Source organism: Tursiops truncatus, chromosome 11, assembly GCF_011762595.2.
Source record: "Tursiops truncatus isolate mTurTru1 chromosome 11, mTurTru1.mat.Y, whole genome shotgun sequence".
Taxonomy (NCBI): domain Eukaryota; kingdom Metazoa; phylum Chordata; class Mammalia; order Artiodactyla; family Delphinidae; genus Tursiops; species Tursiops truncatus.
In genome coordinates, this window is record NC_047044.1 from 96,963,506 (window position 1) to 96,977,155 (window position 13,650).

At 43.9% G+C, this 13,650-nt stretch overlaps 1 protein-coding gene across 4 annotated transcripts in view; it reads left to right on the forward strand.

Moving 5' to 3' along the window:
• The window catches only part of ANO2 (anoctamin 2), a 339,121-nt gene that overhangs the window by 294,290 nt on the left and 31,181 nt on the right, over positions 1 to 13,650 (forward strand). For all 4 annotated transcript variants that reach the window (XM_033867162.2, XM_033867161.1, XM_033867163.1 and 1 more), the window contains one exon: positions 7,270 to 7,415. In XM_033867162.2, the coding sequence (XP_033723053.1) occupies positions 7,270 to 7,415 (146 nt within the window). The remainder of the gene's footprint in view (positions 1 to 7,269; positions 7,416 to 13,650) is intronic.

A 13,650-nucleotide genomic window follows, 5' to 3' on the forward strand; every position in this document is an offset into this window, starting at 1 on the left:
GATAAGCATCTTCAGCTTCCAGACCTCTCCCTTTGCTACCCCTAAATCTGGCAGGTGCCCCAGACAGGGCCACCATGGAAGGCCAGCACCGTCCAGACAGAAGCATGTCCCACTTTTGCTAGGCCTGCTTCAGAGCCCCTGGAGATGGAAAAATGAAGTGCTTTCGGAGGAAGCAGCAAAACTGGGAGCAGTAACTCTTCACGGGCAATGAGGACATGATACTAGATGAAGCTGAAGTTGTGTGGCCTGGCCTTGGACTCTCCCCACTCACACATCCCCAGGCTCCTGGGGCCTGACACAGTTGTGAAGATGCTTTCCAGAGGGGAGCCAGGTGGTTTTCAACACAACAGGCTCCAGAATAATGCTCATTGGCAGCTCCTTCTGAGATAACTTCAGACATGGCTGGCTCGCAGGGCAGAATCCGATCCTGTGCTATTTATTATCTGAGTCCATTGATGGGGATTTTCCTCATCTCCCCCACCACACACACACCACCTTTCCCATATGTGTTTGTGCAAAATGGACTTTGGATCCAGACGTCATGGAGCCCCCAAACACGCCACAGCACATCCCAAGTCCTCGCTATAATTTTATCTCAAACTCAGCTCTAGTATTCCATGAAGCAAAATTGGAAATGGCCTTTAATCGTTCAGAGAGATAAATGTGTGTGTGTGTGTGTGTGTGTGTGTGTAAGGGTAAATGCTCTTTTTCAGGTGCCAGATTCTTTCCTGAGTGATGTCTGAGATGAACAGAGCTGATGAATTAATACTTCCGCTGGCAAAATGTCCCCCCGTCCCTATTCTTGCTAGAAGCACCAGATCACACCCCAAAATAACCAATATACCCCTGCACACAGCCAGGAAGATTTCATAAACTTTCTTCTTTTTTTGATAAATGTGATAAATATTGTATTTAAAGACATAAAACAGTCTCTCTTTAAAGCCATCACAGGCAAGGGAAGCTGTGTGTTCCCCTCAATACAGTGGAATATGACTGTGAATCAGGGGGTTAAGGAACAAAGTTGAATCCTGTCCTGTGTCAAGAAGAGGAATACACAGCTCCGAGGCTGATGTGTTTCTCTTCTTCGACCCATGGCGGGCTTGCTTCTGCCTTCTTTCACGAGGCTCGAGGTCTGTGAAGCCAGGGTCTGTGGAGGACTCCTGGGGCCTGGATCCTGCAGCCAGGAGGCCAAGGCGTGACCGACAGTCACCGTGGTCTCAGGGTGAGCCTGTGGGGCACATGCAGGGGAAAGGCTCAGAGGCTTCTGGACAGAGTTTCTCAGACTTGTCATTCACAAGGGACAGAGAAAGAGCAGATGAAAAGGAGACAAGGGTAACCTCAAAGGAGTTATTTTAACAAACGAATGCATCATACGGTAGGAATCATAATGTGAAGTTTTCCAAACGCCCCATCTGTGTGTTATACACCATGCAGGATTCCTCTTAAATCCTGCTCTCGAGGGACTTCCTTTATTAATGTTTTTAATGGGCGCTGAGATCTCCAGGAGGGAGACTCCCGGTAAGGAGAGGTTCGTAAGAACTATTTGTGGCTGTTTGGACCCCCCCACGGCGTATTGCATGGCTGACCGCGGTGTCCTTCCTGAGGCCGTCCTCTGCCCTGGCCTTCGTTGCCACAGGGTCTCACAGTTGAGCATCTCTTCCTGTGACTGCTCCTTCCTTGCCCTCTGAAGGCTCCTTCCCCTCCACGCCACCCACAGGAGGTGTTCATTGCTAGAGTTTCCATTGTTCTTTCCGTGATGGTTCTTGGGTCTCTAGCTCCAACCCGGACCTGTTTTCAGAGCTCTAGACCACATATAACTGTTTACTAGACATCCCTACTTAATTGTCTCATGAAACCCTCCATCTCAACAACTTCTCCTGCCCCTCTCCTCTTGTGTCCCCCAGTTTAGCGGACTCTGCCACCACCCACCCACACAGCCAAGGACTTCGGGGGGTCATCCTCGGTTCCTCTTCCCTTCCCAACTGCAATTCCCCACCAGCTTCTTAACCCCACCTCCTAAGCGTGTCTCGTTCTGCTTTCTTCCATGGCCATGGTAATCATCCTGGCCTCTGCTACCCTGATCTCTCACTTGAACCGCCACATCCACATGGCTTACAAGGCCATCTTCATGAACTTGTGCTACCTCTCAAGTCATCCTTCATCACTTTCTCTCCTACTTTATGCTGCGAACATTTGGATCTCTTTTTATTCCCTGCAGTGACCATTCTCGCACTGTCTTTGGCTGTTGCACAAATAATTCCCTCTGCCTAGAACACACACCCTCCCCTTCCACAGCTCTCTCTTACTTTCCCATGCTGCTTCTTTCATCTTTCATCCTTCGGTTGGGTTACACAGCTTTTCCCCAGGGAAACCTTGCAGGTTAGGTTGCCCATGATTCCCTAAATCTCTCCCTTTATAATACTCATTATACCATATTGGTGACACTTGTTTAAGTGTCCACTTCCCCAGCTTAATTACCTCATTAAACACATCAGATGTCTTTTATTTCTTATTTATCTTTTGGGTTTTGCCTGATCATTTTTAAAAATTGAAATATAGTTTATTTACAATATTGTGTTAGTTTCAGGTGTACAGCAAAGTGATTCAGCCATATATGTGTATATATTCTTTTTCAGTTTATTTTTCACTATACGTTACTATAAGATATTGAATATAGTTCCCTGTGTTATACGGTAAATCCTTATTGTTTATCTATTTTATGTATAATAGTTTGTATCTGTTAATCCCAAACTCCTAATTTATCCCTCCCCCGTCCCTTTTCTCTTTGGTAATCATAAGTTTGTTTTCTATGTCTGTGAGTCTGTTTCTGTTTTGTGTATAGATTCATTAGTATTATTTTTTAGATTCCACATATGTGATATCATATTTGTCTTTCTCTGACTTATATCACTTAGTATGATAATCTCTAGGTCCATCATGTTGCTGCCAATGGCAATATTTCATTCTTTTTAAACACATCAGATGTCTTATTGGTCACATTTATTTTTTCCTTGAGACCATCCTCTAGGAACCCTCCATTATCCTGTTTAGACCAGAAGTGTTTGTTCGCTAAACCTTCCATACAGCTATCAATCCCTGTTAGGTCCAACACTTTTTTTTCTGGTGGATTCTTTGCCAGATTCCATACTGTTTTCTCTATTGCTTTAGATCCTTGGTTGGTGAAATTCATCCTCCAGGAACTTCATGAGAATGGAGGCATAGAAATACATCTTTTTTGAAAATTTGCATGTTTGAAAATGTCTTCATTCTGCCTTTGCACTCGTTGTATACTTTGGCTAGGTATAAAATCCTATGCTAAAAATCATTTGCCTTCTCAATGTTAATACATTTCCCTGGAGTTTTCTATTGTAAAGGGCTGATGTTGAGAATTCTAATATCCTTTTGCTTATAATTTTTAGAGAATCTATCTTTGTCCTTCTGGACCTGGAAGCTGTTAGAATCCTTTTCTTTCTTCTTAGCGTTCTGAAATCTCAAGGTGATATGCTTTGGTGGAGATCCTTTTCTTTCTTCATTTTGGTGAGTAGGTCCTTAAAATCAGAGAGTGCATGTCCTGGGACTTCCCTGGCGGTCCAGGGGTTAAGACTATGCACTTCCAATGCAGGGGGTGTGGGTTCGATCCGTAGTTGGGGAACTAAGATCCCACATGCCGTGTGGTGTGGCCAAAAAAATTTAAAAAAAAAAAGTGCATGTCCTTCACCTCTGGGACATTTTCTTTATTTCTCTTGTAGTTTCTTCCCCACCATTTGCTCTGTCTTCTCTTGCTGCGTAAATGTTGACGTTCATAGACTGATTAATTTCCTTCTCTTTTCTTTCCTCTTGCCCATATATTTGTCTTTAGTTCTATTTTCTTTTTTCCCTAAGAGGTTATTGATTTTTAACTTCCTATCATTTTATTGGATTTATGTCAGATCCAGAGTTTCCCTGGTTCCTTTTCTTCTCTGAATAAACTTTTTGCTCCTGTTGGTGTTGGGAAGTGGTGGTCACTTGGGCAATGTGGGTGGACAGAGAGATTAGGGTCTGCTGTTCCTTTAATAGTGCCTTGACCAACCCCTGCCTCCTGCCTTTGCTGATACCTGGTGCCTGCAATTCCTGAGCCTTTCTGAGATTTCTCAGCATGAGTTGACTTGCTTTTCCCTTCCGTCTTCCACTGTACGTACTTGGTATTCAGCCATCACAGCTTTGCTAACTCCTTCATTCACTGTTCATCTTCCAGGATGGTCATTAATCTCTCTCATACTCTACTGTAGTCATGACTATTTTCTTTAACCTTGTGGTTTTATACATTTTAAAATTCATTCACTATCATTTTGGTAGCATTTCAGAAGTGGACAGGGATGTATGCATGTGTTCAATTTTCCATGTTTACTTAAAACCATTTACTATTTTTTTTTTTTTTTTTTTTTTTTTTTTTGCGGTATGCAGGCCTCTCACTGTTGTGGCCTCTCCCGTTGTGGAGCACAGGCTCCGGACGCGCGGGCTCAGCGGCCATGGCTCACGGGCCCAGCCGCTCCGCGGCATGTGGGATCTTCCCGGACCAGGGCACGAACTCGCGTCCCCTGCATCGGCAGGCAGACTCTCAACCACTGCGCCACCAGGGAAGCCCCATTTACTATTCTTTACTAAAGATGTGGCTGAGTTTTCTGATTCCTGGTACTTGGCGGAAAAGTCTTAATTTGAGTTCTGGTTGTAGACCTTCCCTTCCTCCTTCCCTCTCTCCCTCCCTTCTTTTCCTTCCTTCTTTTCTTGTCTCTCTCTTCCTTATGTTTTTTCTTCATCCTGTCCTTCTGTCCCGACTCACAGACAGGGTCTCAGCCACTTCATACTATTTGGCTTCAGAACCTTCAGGCTCCATCTAGGCTTTTCTTAATTTCTTGTGATCACAGAATCGTTGCTTGCTATCTTATTATGAAATATTTTATTTTACTGTTGATTCTGTGGATCTCAACTCATTCTTTAGATCCTCCTGTGATGATGAGGATGACAGTGATAAGGACGATATATTTATGGAGCTCTTGACACGTACCAAGCCCTAAATTAAGCATGTTACATAGATTATCTCCTTTCACTGACCCAATGGGCCAGTTAATATTTATTTTCTCATCTTATAGATAAGAAAACTAAAGCTTATGGAGTTTCCATAACTTGCCCAAGAAAATATAACTGGTGAGTTGTAAAACTAGGTTTTTAAAGAACGACTTCCTGACATCCAAGATCAGACTTTTACCCATACCGCAATACTACAGGCTTCTTGATGGCGGTGGTATTGGACAAGGCACCGATCAAAACATTATTTTGAACCATGGGATTCCCACTACTTGCCTGAACACTTTCTAACGATAGAATGAGATGCCTAATGATTTCGTGAGTGCTCCTCTGGAAAGAGCTACGCAGGGGTTGGATGGCCTTGTGTGAGGATGTGTGTGTGGGGAGGATTCCTGCATTCGGATGGAACACGGACTTTACAATCCCTTTATTTTAGTTTGTTTTTTTACATTAATGATAGTTAACATTTATTGAGCAGTTACCTTGTTCCAAACATGGTTGCTCTTAAATTGCCTTTATATACCTTATCTCATTGAATTGGTTCTAGGACCTATCTTTTAGCATCATCTTCATTTAGTAGGAAATGAAGGCTAAAGGAAGACTAAAGGAGGAAACTGAGGCTAAAGAGATTATCTGACACACCAGGGAGTGAAGAGCTGAGATTTCAACTTAGAATTATCGGGAACTATAAGCTAAAGACCAGAACAATCAGAGATTGCCCCTGAATGAGCGATAACCACAGCAGGTTCGAACAGAGGGGCGGCTGGAGACTCACGTGGGAAGGAAGGGTGATCTTCTGCTTCCCATCCGCTCGGTTCCCCTTCTCTTTTTGGTTCTTGCTCTCATGAATTCCATGTGTCAATCCCAAGTCTCCTTCATGGAGACCTTGACCATGAATTGTGGAGGAAAAGAAACCTGGGCCAGAGCCAGAAGACCTGGGTCCTTATGCCAGGCTTTGGACCGCAAGCAACCCCTAGCCACTCTGAGTCTCAGCCCTCCCAGCTGTAAAATGGTAATAACAGCCTTAAGTTATAGGCACAATCCCTTTAAACATTTCAGGTTTATGCTTCTGACTGTTCTGCTGTTAGTTCTCCTTCCACAGTCTCCTAGAAACTTCCTCTTAGACCAATCAGCAGAACTGGGACCTCACTCCTTATCCTCATTTCATTCTCTGTGTATTGTGTAACAGGGGGAGGGATGAAAAGATCGTACCTTCAGGCATTTAATTAATCTTAGCATTTAATATTAAAAATAATAATAGCTAGCATCTATTGAATGCTTACTGTGTCCAGATATTGTGCTGAGGATGGTATAAACACTGTTTCACTTCATCCTCATACCAATCCCAAGAGGCTGGGCCATTATTGTCTTGTTCTCATTCTAGACCAAAAATGTCCTGAATGTGGTTGACTTAGTCTACTCAGGCTGCCGTAACTAATACCATAGACTGGGGGGCTTAAACAACAGAAATGTGTTTTCTCACAGTTCTGGAGGCTGGAAAATCCAAGGTAAGGACTGGCAGGGTTTGGTTTCTAGTGGGGGCCTTCTTCCTGGCTTTCAGATGACTGTGACCTCACACGGTGGAGAGAGATTGCTGTCTCTTCCTTTTCTTACAAGGCGAACAATCCTTTGGGTTAGGACCCACCTTTATCACCCCATTTAACCATAAGTACTTCCTAAAAGCCCTGTCTTCACATATGGTCACACTGGGGCTCTGAGTTTCAACATATGAATTTGGGGGGATACGATTCACCCCATAGCAATGGTGGACAACGTTTAGCTTGGCTTTAATGGACATACGCTATTCATGTTATTAACACATGAAAATGTTTGAGGTGGGAAGATGGCATCTTTCTGCTACTTTCTAAACACCCTCCCTTCCCCATGAAGAGGGTGGACAGATCACCCGTTAGAAAATAGGACAGGAAGGGCCAACACTCCTGTTGCTTATCAAACAGCAGGAAGAATTAAAAGTTTCTTCGGGTTTGAAGAAACTTGGTCCTTTGCGGGATGACCCTTTTATTATCCCGACAAAGGACCTCCTGGGACTGTCTTTAAGAGAAAAGTAGTCTCCTTAGTGTTCCTCTCTCTGTCCTTAGATGAGAGATGGTCCAGTATCAAAACTTAGTTGTTTTTCTCCTTTCTGTCTGAAGAACTAACCCTCTCCTCCAGAGGCTTTTGGTGACGGATCCCTTTCTTTTCCAGGAAGCTAAAGAAATTATTTCGGAAGCTGAAAGGTGAGACAGAGCCTGGACAAGCTGACTCCGCCTGTTCAAAGCACCCAGAGCAGTGGGATCTAGACTACAGCCTGGAACCATACACTGGACTGACGCCAGAGTACATGGAAATGAGTAAGAGCCCATGGGCTTTCCTTCCACTGGGGGTGCGTTCAGATAAGGGGGTCAGGGGGAGGGTTAGGAAAATAACTGAGGCAGCCTCTGCTCCTTCCCGGGCTTCATGGCGACATGGTGTCGCCTTCAGTGCCACGTGGAAGTTGAGGAGGGTGTGGGCAGAAGGAGCCCTGGTCTGTGAACCGGCAGCATCTCATCACCAACTTGATCCTCAAATGGTCCCTTCTTCTTTGGGGGCCACCTGTCTTCATCTGTCAAATGACAGGTGTCGTCTCTCGGGTTCCTTCCCGTGGTTTCTACCATGAGAGGCAAATTGGGAAGTCTGATATTTAAGAATGGAATTTCCACTAAGAAAGAGGAAAGTAGTCCTCTGACCCTTGGGACAAGGATATATAAACCTTGACGAGGAGAATGTAGGAGAGTCCCTCACTGATCAGGCGGGGCTGGGGAAAATGTCATCTTTCCTCTAAAAATGGCGGGGATGTTTTGGGTAGGGGGTGAGAGGAAGATTTCTAGTTATAGTCTCTGACTGTTCTTGGATGAGGCCCTAAGAGTAGGAGCGCGTGCAGCGCAGGCCAACAGAACACGGTCATTTCAGACGTGGTTCGGAAGCCACGTGTTCTCCATCGTGAGCAGTGTCCCAGCTCGGACCAGCTGCCTGCAAACACTTGTCTGCTTATTAATAACCCTGAGCTTTCACTGGGGTGAATATTTGAGTAGCCTGTTTCCAAGACTTGGAACTAATGAATTAAAAACATAGGACCGAGAGGGCAGACATATCATGTAAACATTGACTCAATCTAGAGTGAATGGAGAAACATGAGTCAGATCCAACGAAAGAATCACTCAGGACTTCATATCATTGGACCCTCATTGTGTTTGCATAATGACTCCTGCCTTCTTTGGTTAAACAGGGGCTACTAACGCCTCTGTGTACCAGGTACCTCACTTGTTATTTCTAATGGATACTTTATCCTCTGTCTTCATAAGAGAGAGAGAGAGAGAGAGAGAGAGAGAGAGTGTGTGTGTGTGTGTGTGTGTGTGTGTGTGTGTGTGTGTGTTAAGGGTAGAGGGATGGGCAAGGTCTAGATGAGATGGTCAACAAAGTTCTGTTCTAGTTCTGGGGCCTCTAAAATTCCAGGCAAAGCCTGAGCTTTGTCATCTGAATAAACGCCCCAGAGAAGAAACATTCATTATGTCTGCCTCAAGAACAATAGACAAAGAGAATATCAAGACACAGTTTGTGTAAACACACAGCTCTCTGATGCTTTTTGCCTCTCGCTAAGGGCTACCTCTCCAACACTGAGCCCTGTATCTACGCAGAGATGACCGCTCAGATTTCAGATGTCATTCTGCGTCTGCCATCCTCTCAGAAAGAGATCGATGCCAGATTGAGGCTTCCATTCGGGAAGGGGCTTACGCTAGAACCCCCATAGCTCTGTCTTTCAAACTCCACCCTCCATCTCCAGCCCCTCCCCCCAACCACGCAGTTATTTGTGTAGGTGTTAATGTCTGTCTGCCTGTCTGTACAGAGAGCTGGCTATTTCAAAGCTCCCTGTCTTGAGTGATTAAGAGCAGAGACCCTTGAGCCATACTCCCTGGGTTCAAATCCTGGCTCTATCACCAACTAGCTAGATAGCTTTGGGTAAATGGCTAACCCTAACCCTAGTCCTAAGCCTAACTTCATGGGATTGTTGTATCAATATATAATGACTTAATGTCTGTGAAGTGCGTAGAAGAGTGTGTAGCACAAACAAAAGCTGTGTCGAGTGTTGCTGTTTCTCCTAATGGTCTTGAGGCCCCAGGAAGGCAGGGCATAGGAAAACATGCTGTACTTCGTCAGCCACTAACACTTAACAGTCACGCACTATGTCACGTTCAGACTCGGGCACTTACCAAGCAATGAGAAGACAGAAAAAACAAGAAGTAGAAGACTTGGTGGTTTTTGGAAGAAGTTCACCGCAAGATTGTAGAGAGTAAAATTCATTCCATACATTAAACAAACAAGCAAACTACTTACAGGTTAAGAGGGAACAAAACAACCATGAAACAAAAAGTTTGAAAACAGAAGGAAGCATGTCTCCCAGAACTTTCCTTTTTCAAGCCCAACTTTCGGTAGCATTTTGGTGTCATATCTTAGGCCCCTTTTGTTATTTTTAAATAACACATATTTTATTTTATTTATTTTTTAAATAAAAATGTTCCTATTTCTTTATTTATTTTAACATCTTTATTGGAGTATAATTGCTTTACAAGGGTGTGTTAGCTTCTGCTTTATAACAAAGTGAATCAGCTATACATATACATATATCCCCATATCTCCTCCCTCTTGCGTCTCCCTCCCACCCTCCCTATCCCACCCCTCTAGGTGGTCACAGAGCACCGAGCTGATCTCCCTGTGCTATGCGGCTGCTTCCCACTAGCTATCGGTTTTACATTTGGTAGTGGTATGTCCATGCCACTCTCTCACTTCGTCCCAGCTTACCCTTCCTCCCCCTCTCCATGTCCTCAAGTCCATTCTCTAGTAGGTCTGCGTCTTTATTCCTGTCCTGCCCCTAGGTTCTTCATGACCTTTTTTTTTCTTAGATTCCATATATATGTGTTAGCATACGGTATTTGTTTTTCTCTTTCTGACTTACTTCACTCTGTATGACAGTCTCTAGGTCCATCCACCTCACTACAAATAACTCAATTTCGTTCCTTTTTATGGCTGAGTAATATTCCATTGTATATATGTGCCACATCTTCTTTATCCATTCATCTGTCGATGGACGCTTAGGTTGCTTCCATGTCCTATTGTAAGTAGAGCTGCAATGAACATTGTGGTACATGACTCTTTTTGAATTATGGTTTTCTCAGGGTATATGCCCAGTGGTGGGATTGCTGGGACATATGGTAGTTCTATTTTTATTTTTTTAAGGAACCTCCATACTGTTCTCCACAGTGGCTGTATCAATTTACATTCCCACCAACAGTGCAGGAGGGTTCCCTTTTCTCCACACCGTCTCCAGCGTGTATTGTTTGTAGATTTTTTGATGATGGCCATTCTGACTGGTGTGAGGTGATATCTCATTGTAGTTTTGATTTGCATTTCTGTAATGATTAGTGATGTTGAGCATTCTTTCATGTGTTTGTTGGCAGTCTGTATATCTTCTTTGGAGAAATGTCTATTTAGGTCTTCTGCTCATTTTTGGATTGGGTTGTTTGTTTTTCCGGTATTGAGCTGCATGAGTTGCTTGTAAATTTTGGAGATTAATCCTTTGTCAGTTGCTTCATTTGCAAATATTTTCTCCCATTCTGAGGGTTGTCTTTTGGTCTTGTTTATGGTTTCGTTTGCTGTGCAAAAGCTTTGAAGTTTCATTAGGTCCCGTTTGTTTATTTTTGTTTTTATTTCCATTTCTCTAGGAGGTGGGTCAAAAAGGATCTTGCTGTGATTTATGTCATAGAGTCTTCTGCCTATGTTTTCCTCTAAGAGTAACACATATGTTAAACATTTAAATATTTTAAATATTTATGAGTTAAAAAATAAAGTTGTGATCATATGCACACATTTCTCTTTTTTCAGTTAGCCTTATATGAATAAATATTTCCAAATTGTCATATAATATTTAAAACAAACAGCTGCATAATAAATCAACCCTCTAATAAACGGATCATAGTTTATTTACCTATCTTCCAAGGAAGTGAATTGGAGGCTCAGTTTCCAGTTTTTCCCCTATTTTCACAAATCCAGTATATATTATTTTCATGCATGTAATCTTTTCCACATTTGTAATTACTTCCTCAAGATATACTCCCCCATGTGATGGCTACATCTAAAGGATGGCCGTTGTATGGTTCTTGATTTGTTTTACCAAATTGCTTTCTGAAAGGACTAGACCAATTCCCTTCGCCATAGACCATGTACGAAATACTCTTCCGATGGGTACCAGTTATTTATTACCCTGAAGTCAAGTGGTAATGAAAGAATGGTCAGTGTGCTTTCAGCTTGAGATTCCCAGCCCCCATGCCCACCTCATTCTACCTGTTGACGTGAATATTCCAGACTCATCCTTTAAGAGTTAGCTTTTCACAGTGCTTCCTCGGTGAAGTCTTCCTAAGCCCATTCCTGCTGAGAGGAATCATTAACTGTTTGCTTTTCTGTCCCAGTGTTGCATTTGGTGCACACACTGATGGTGTATCCTACAGAATTATGGTAATAGCCATTCTTTTGCAGACCCGTCTAAAGAGCAGTGAGTGACGCCCATGACTTTTCATGTCCCCCAGAGCCCAGCACATTCCCTGGCACGTGACAGGCACTCAACATGTCTGATAAACAAAGACGAGTGAGGGAATGCATGCCTTTATTTATTAATGAGGGCAGGTTTCTTAACAGAGGTAAGTTTTTAATAATTTTAAGTGGAAGGGTCGTTTTCAAAGCAGGGCTTGGTTGATGGTGGGTCAAGGATGTTCTAAAGAGGTTTCCAGGGCTTCCCTGGTGGCGCAGTGGTTGAGAGTCTGCCTGCTGATGCAGGGGACATGGGTTCGTGCCCTGGTCTGGGAAGATCCCACATGCCGCGGAGCGGCTGGGCCCGTGAGCCATGGCCGCTGAGCCTGCGCATCCGGAGCCTGTGCTCCACAACGGGAGAGGCCACAACAGTGAGAGGCCCACGTATCACAAAAAAAAAAAAAAAAAAGAGGTTTCCAACTCCAGGTAGGAGATTGGTCTTGATCCACAAGGTCCCTTCTGATTCTGAGGGTCCACTTATTAATAATCTGAGTAAGGGAGAGCATTCCAAGGCAGAGGACTGGCAAGTCCAAAGAGTCTCATGCCCGTGAGTAGCTGTTGACAAAGCAAATGGTGGTTTTGGGGTAGGGAGGGAACAGAGAAAGACCAGGGATTATTGGAGAACTCTAAGGAAGATCTGACAAGTTTGCATTTTGCATCAGGCCGTAGGGAGCAGGTGTAAAATCTTGGTCGGTGCTGTGACGATGTATGAGCTCTGTTTCTCTTGAGGAAAATGGGCAGCTAGTGCAGGAGGGGAACGGAGAGGGAATGAGGAAGCACAGGTGGACACATTCATTTGTTCATATTCATTCTTTCATTCATGAATCATTTATAAGGCACCCAGAGGGAAGAACAAGTTTAGAGACCAGGACAGTCTCTCCAACAATTCAGGTTGATATTGATTCAGCCTTGTCTGCGGGGATGAAGCCTGGACCACACATGGGCTTTCCATGCTGAGTTCCACAGAAACTCACAGAACCCTTTAGGCCATTTTGCTAAGTTACCAATCATTTTAGAGACATGACTATTTTATTTTGTATTTTCTGTAAGCGCAAGGACAGTGTTCCTTTTTTTCAAAAACATTTATTTATGTTTTTATTTAGGCTGCTCCGGGTCTTAGTTGCAGAATGTGGGATCTTCAGTTGTGGCGTGCAAACTCTTAGTTGCAGCACGCATGCAGGATCTAGTTCCCTGACCAGGGATCGAACCCGGGCCCCCTGCATTAGCAGCATGGAGTCTTACCCACTGGACTGCCAGGGAGGTCCCAGGACAATGTTTCTGAGTTAGATGTCTTTCATCCCTAATATCTCTGGATTATCCTCTTCACCCTTTCAGGGAGTATTTGATCCCATGTACGATCAAAGACTAGGCCGCAGAATAAACTTTACCAAACAATGACTTCATCTAGCAGTGTAGGCTAAGTGTGGTTAAGGGTGGGCTGGCTCTGGGGTCAACTGCCGGGCTTCCTGTCCTACAATGGCTTGAGGCTTCAGGTCAGCCAGGCCAGATTACCTCACCTGAAAAGTGGCATCTTTTGATGAAAATAGCACCTACCTTGTAGGATGCTTCTGAAAACCAGGAGATGAATCTGGAGTAGTTAAAACACTTGGTCTGGATACTGTCTCAGTGACAGTCAGCTGCCGCTGTTAGTGTCAGGTGTCTGGTTTCTTTCTCTTTAATCTAGGAATTGACTAAAAACAGTCTGAAGCCCCTGCATGTAGTGAGCCCTGGAGGTTCCTCCCATCCCATCAGGCAGTAGGCTCAGACAGTAATGTTTAAAGACTGAGGGTACGAGATTCCAAGACAGTTCTAAGAATCACACTCAGAAGCCTGAGATATAAACATTCCAAGATACTTGTCCCTCCAGAGAACACAAAGGTCTTAGGGCTCTGCTTGTCAAGTCTGGCGTCTCAGATGGGCTCTTTTTGTCATCTGTTTATCTCAAACCCACAAATGTTTGTTCCTCTA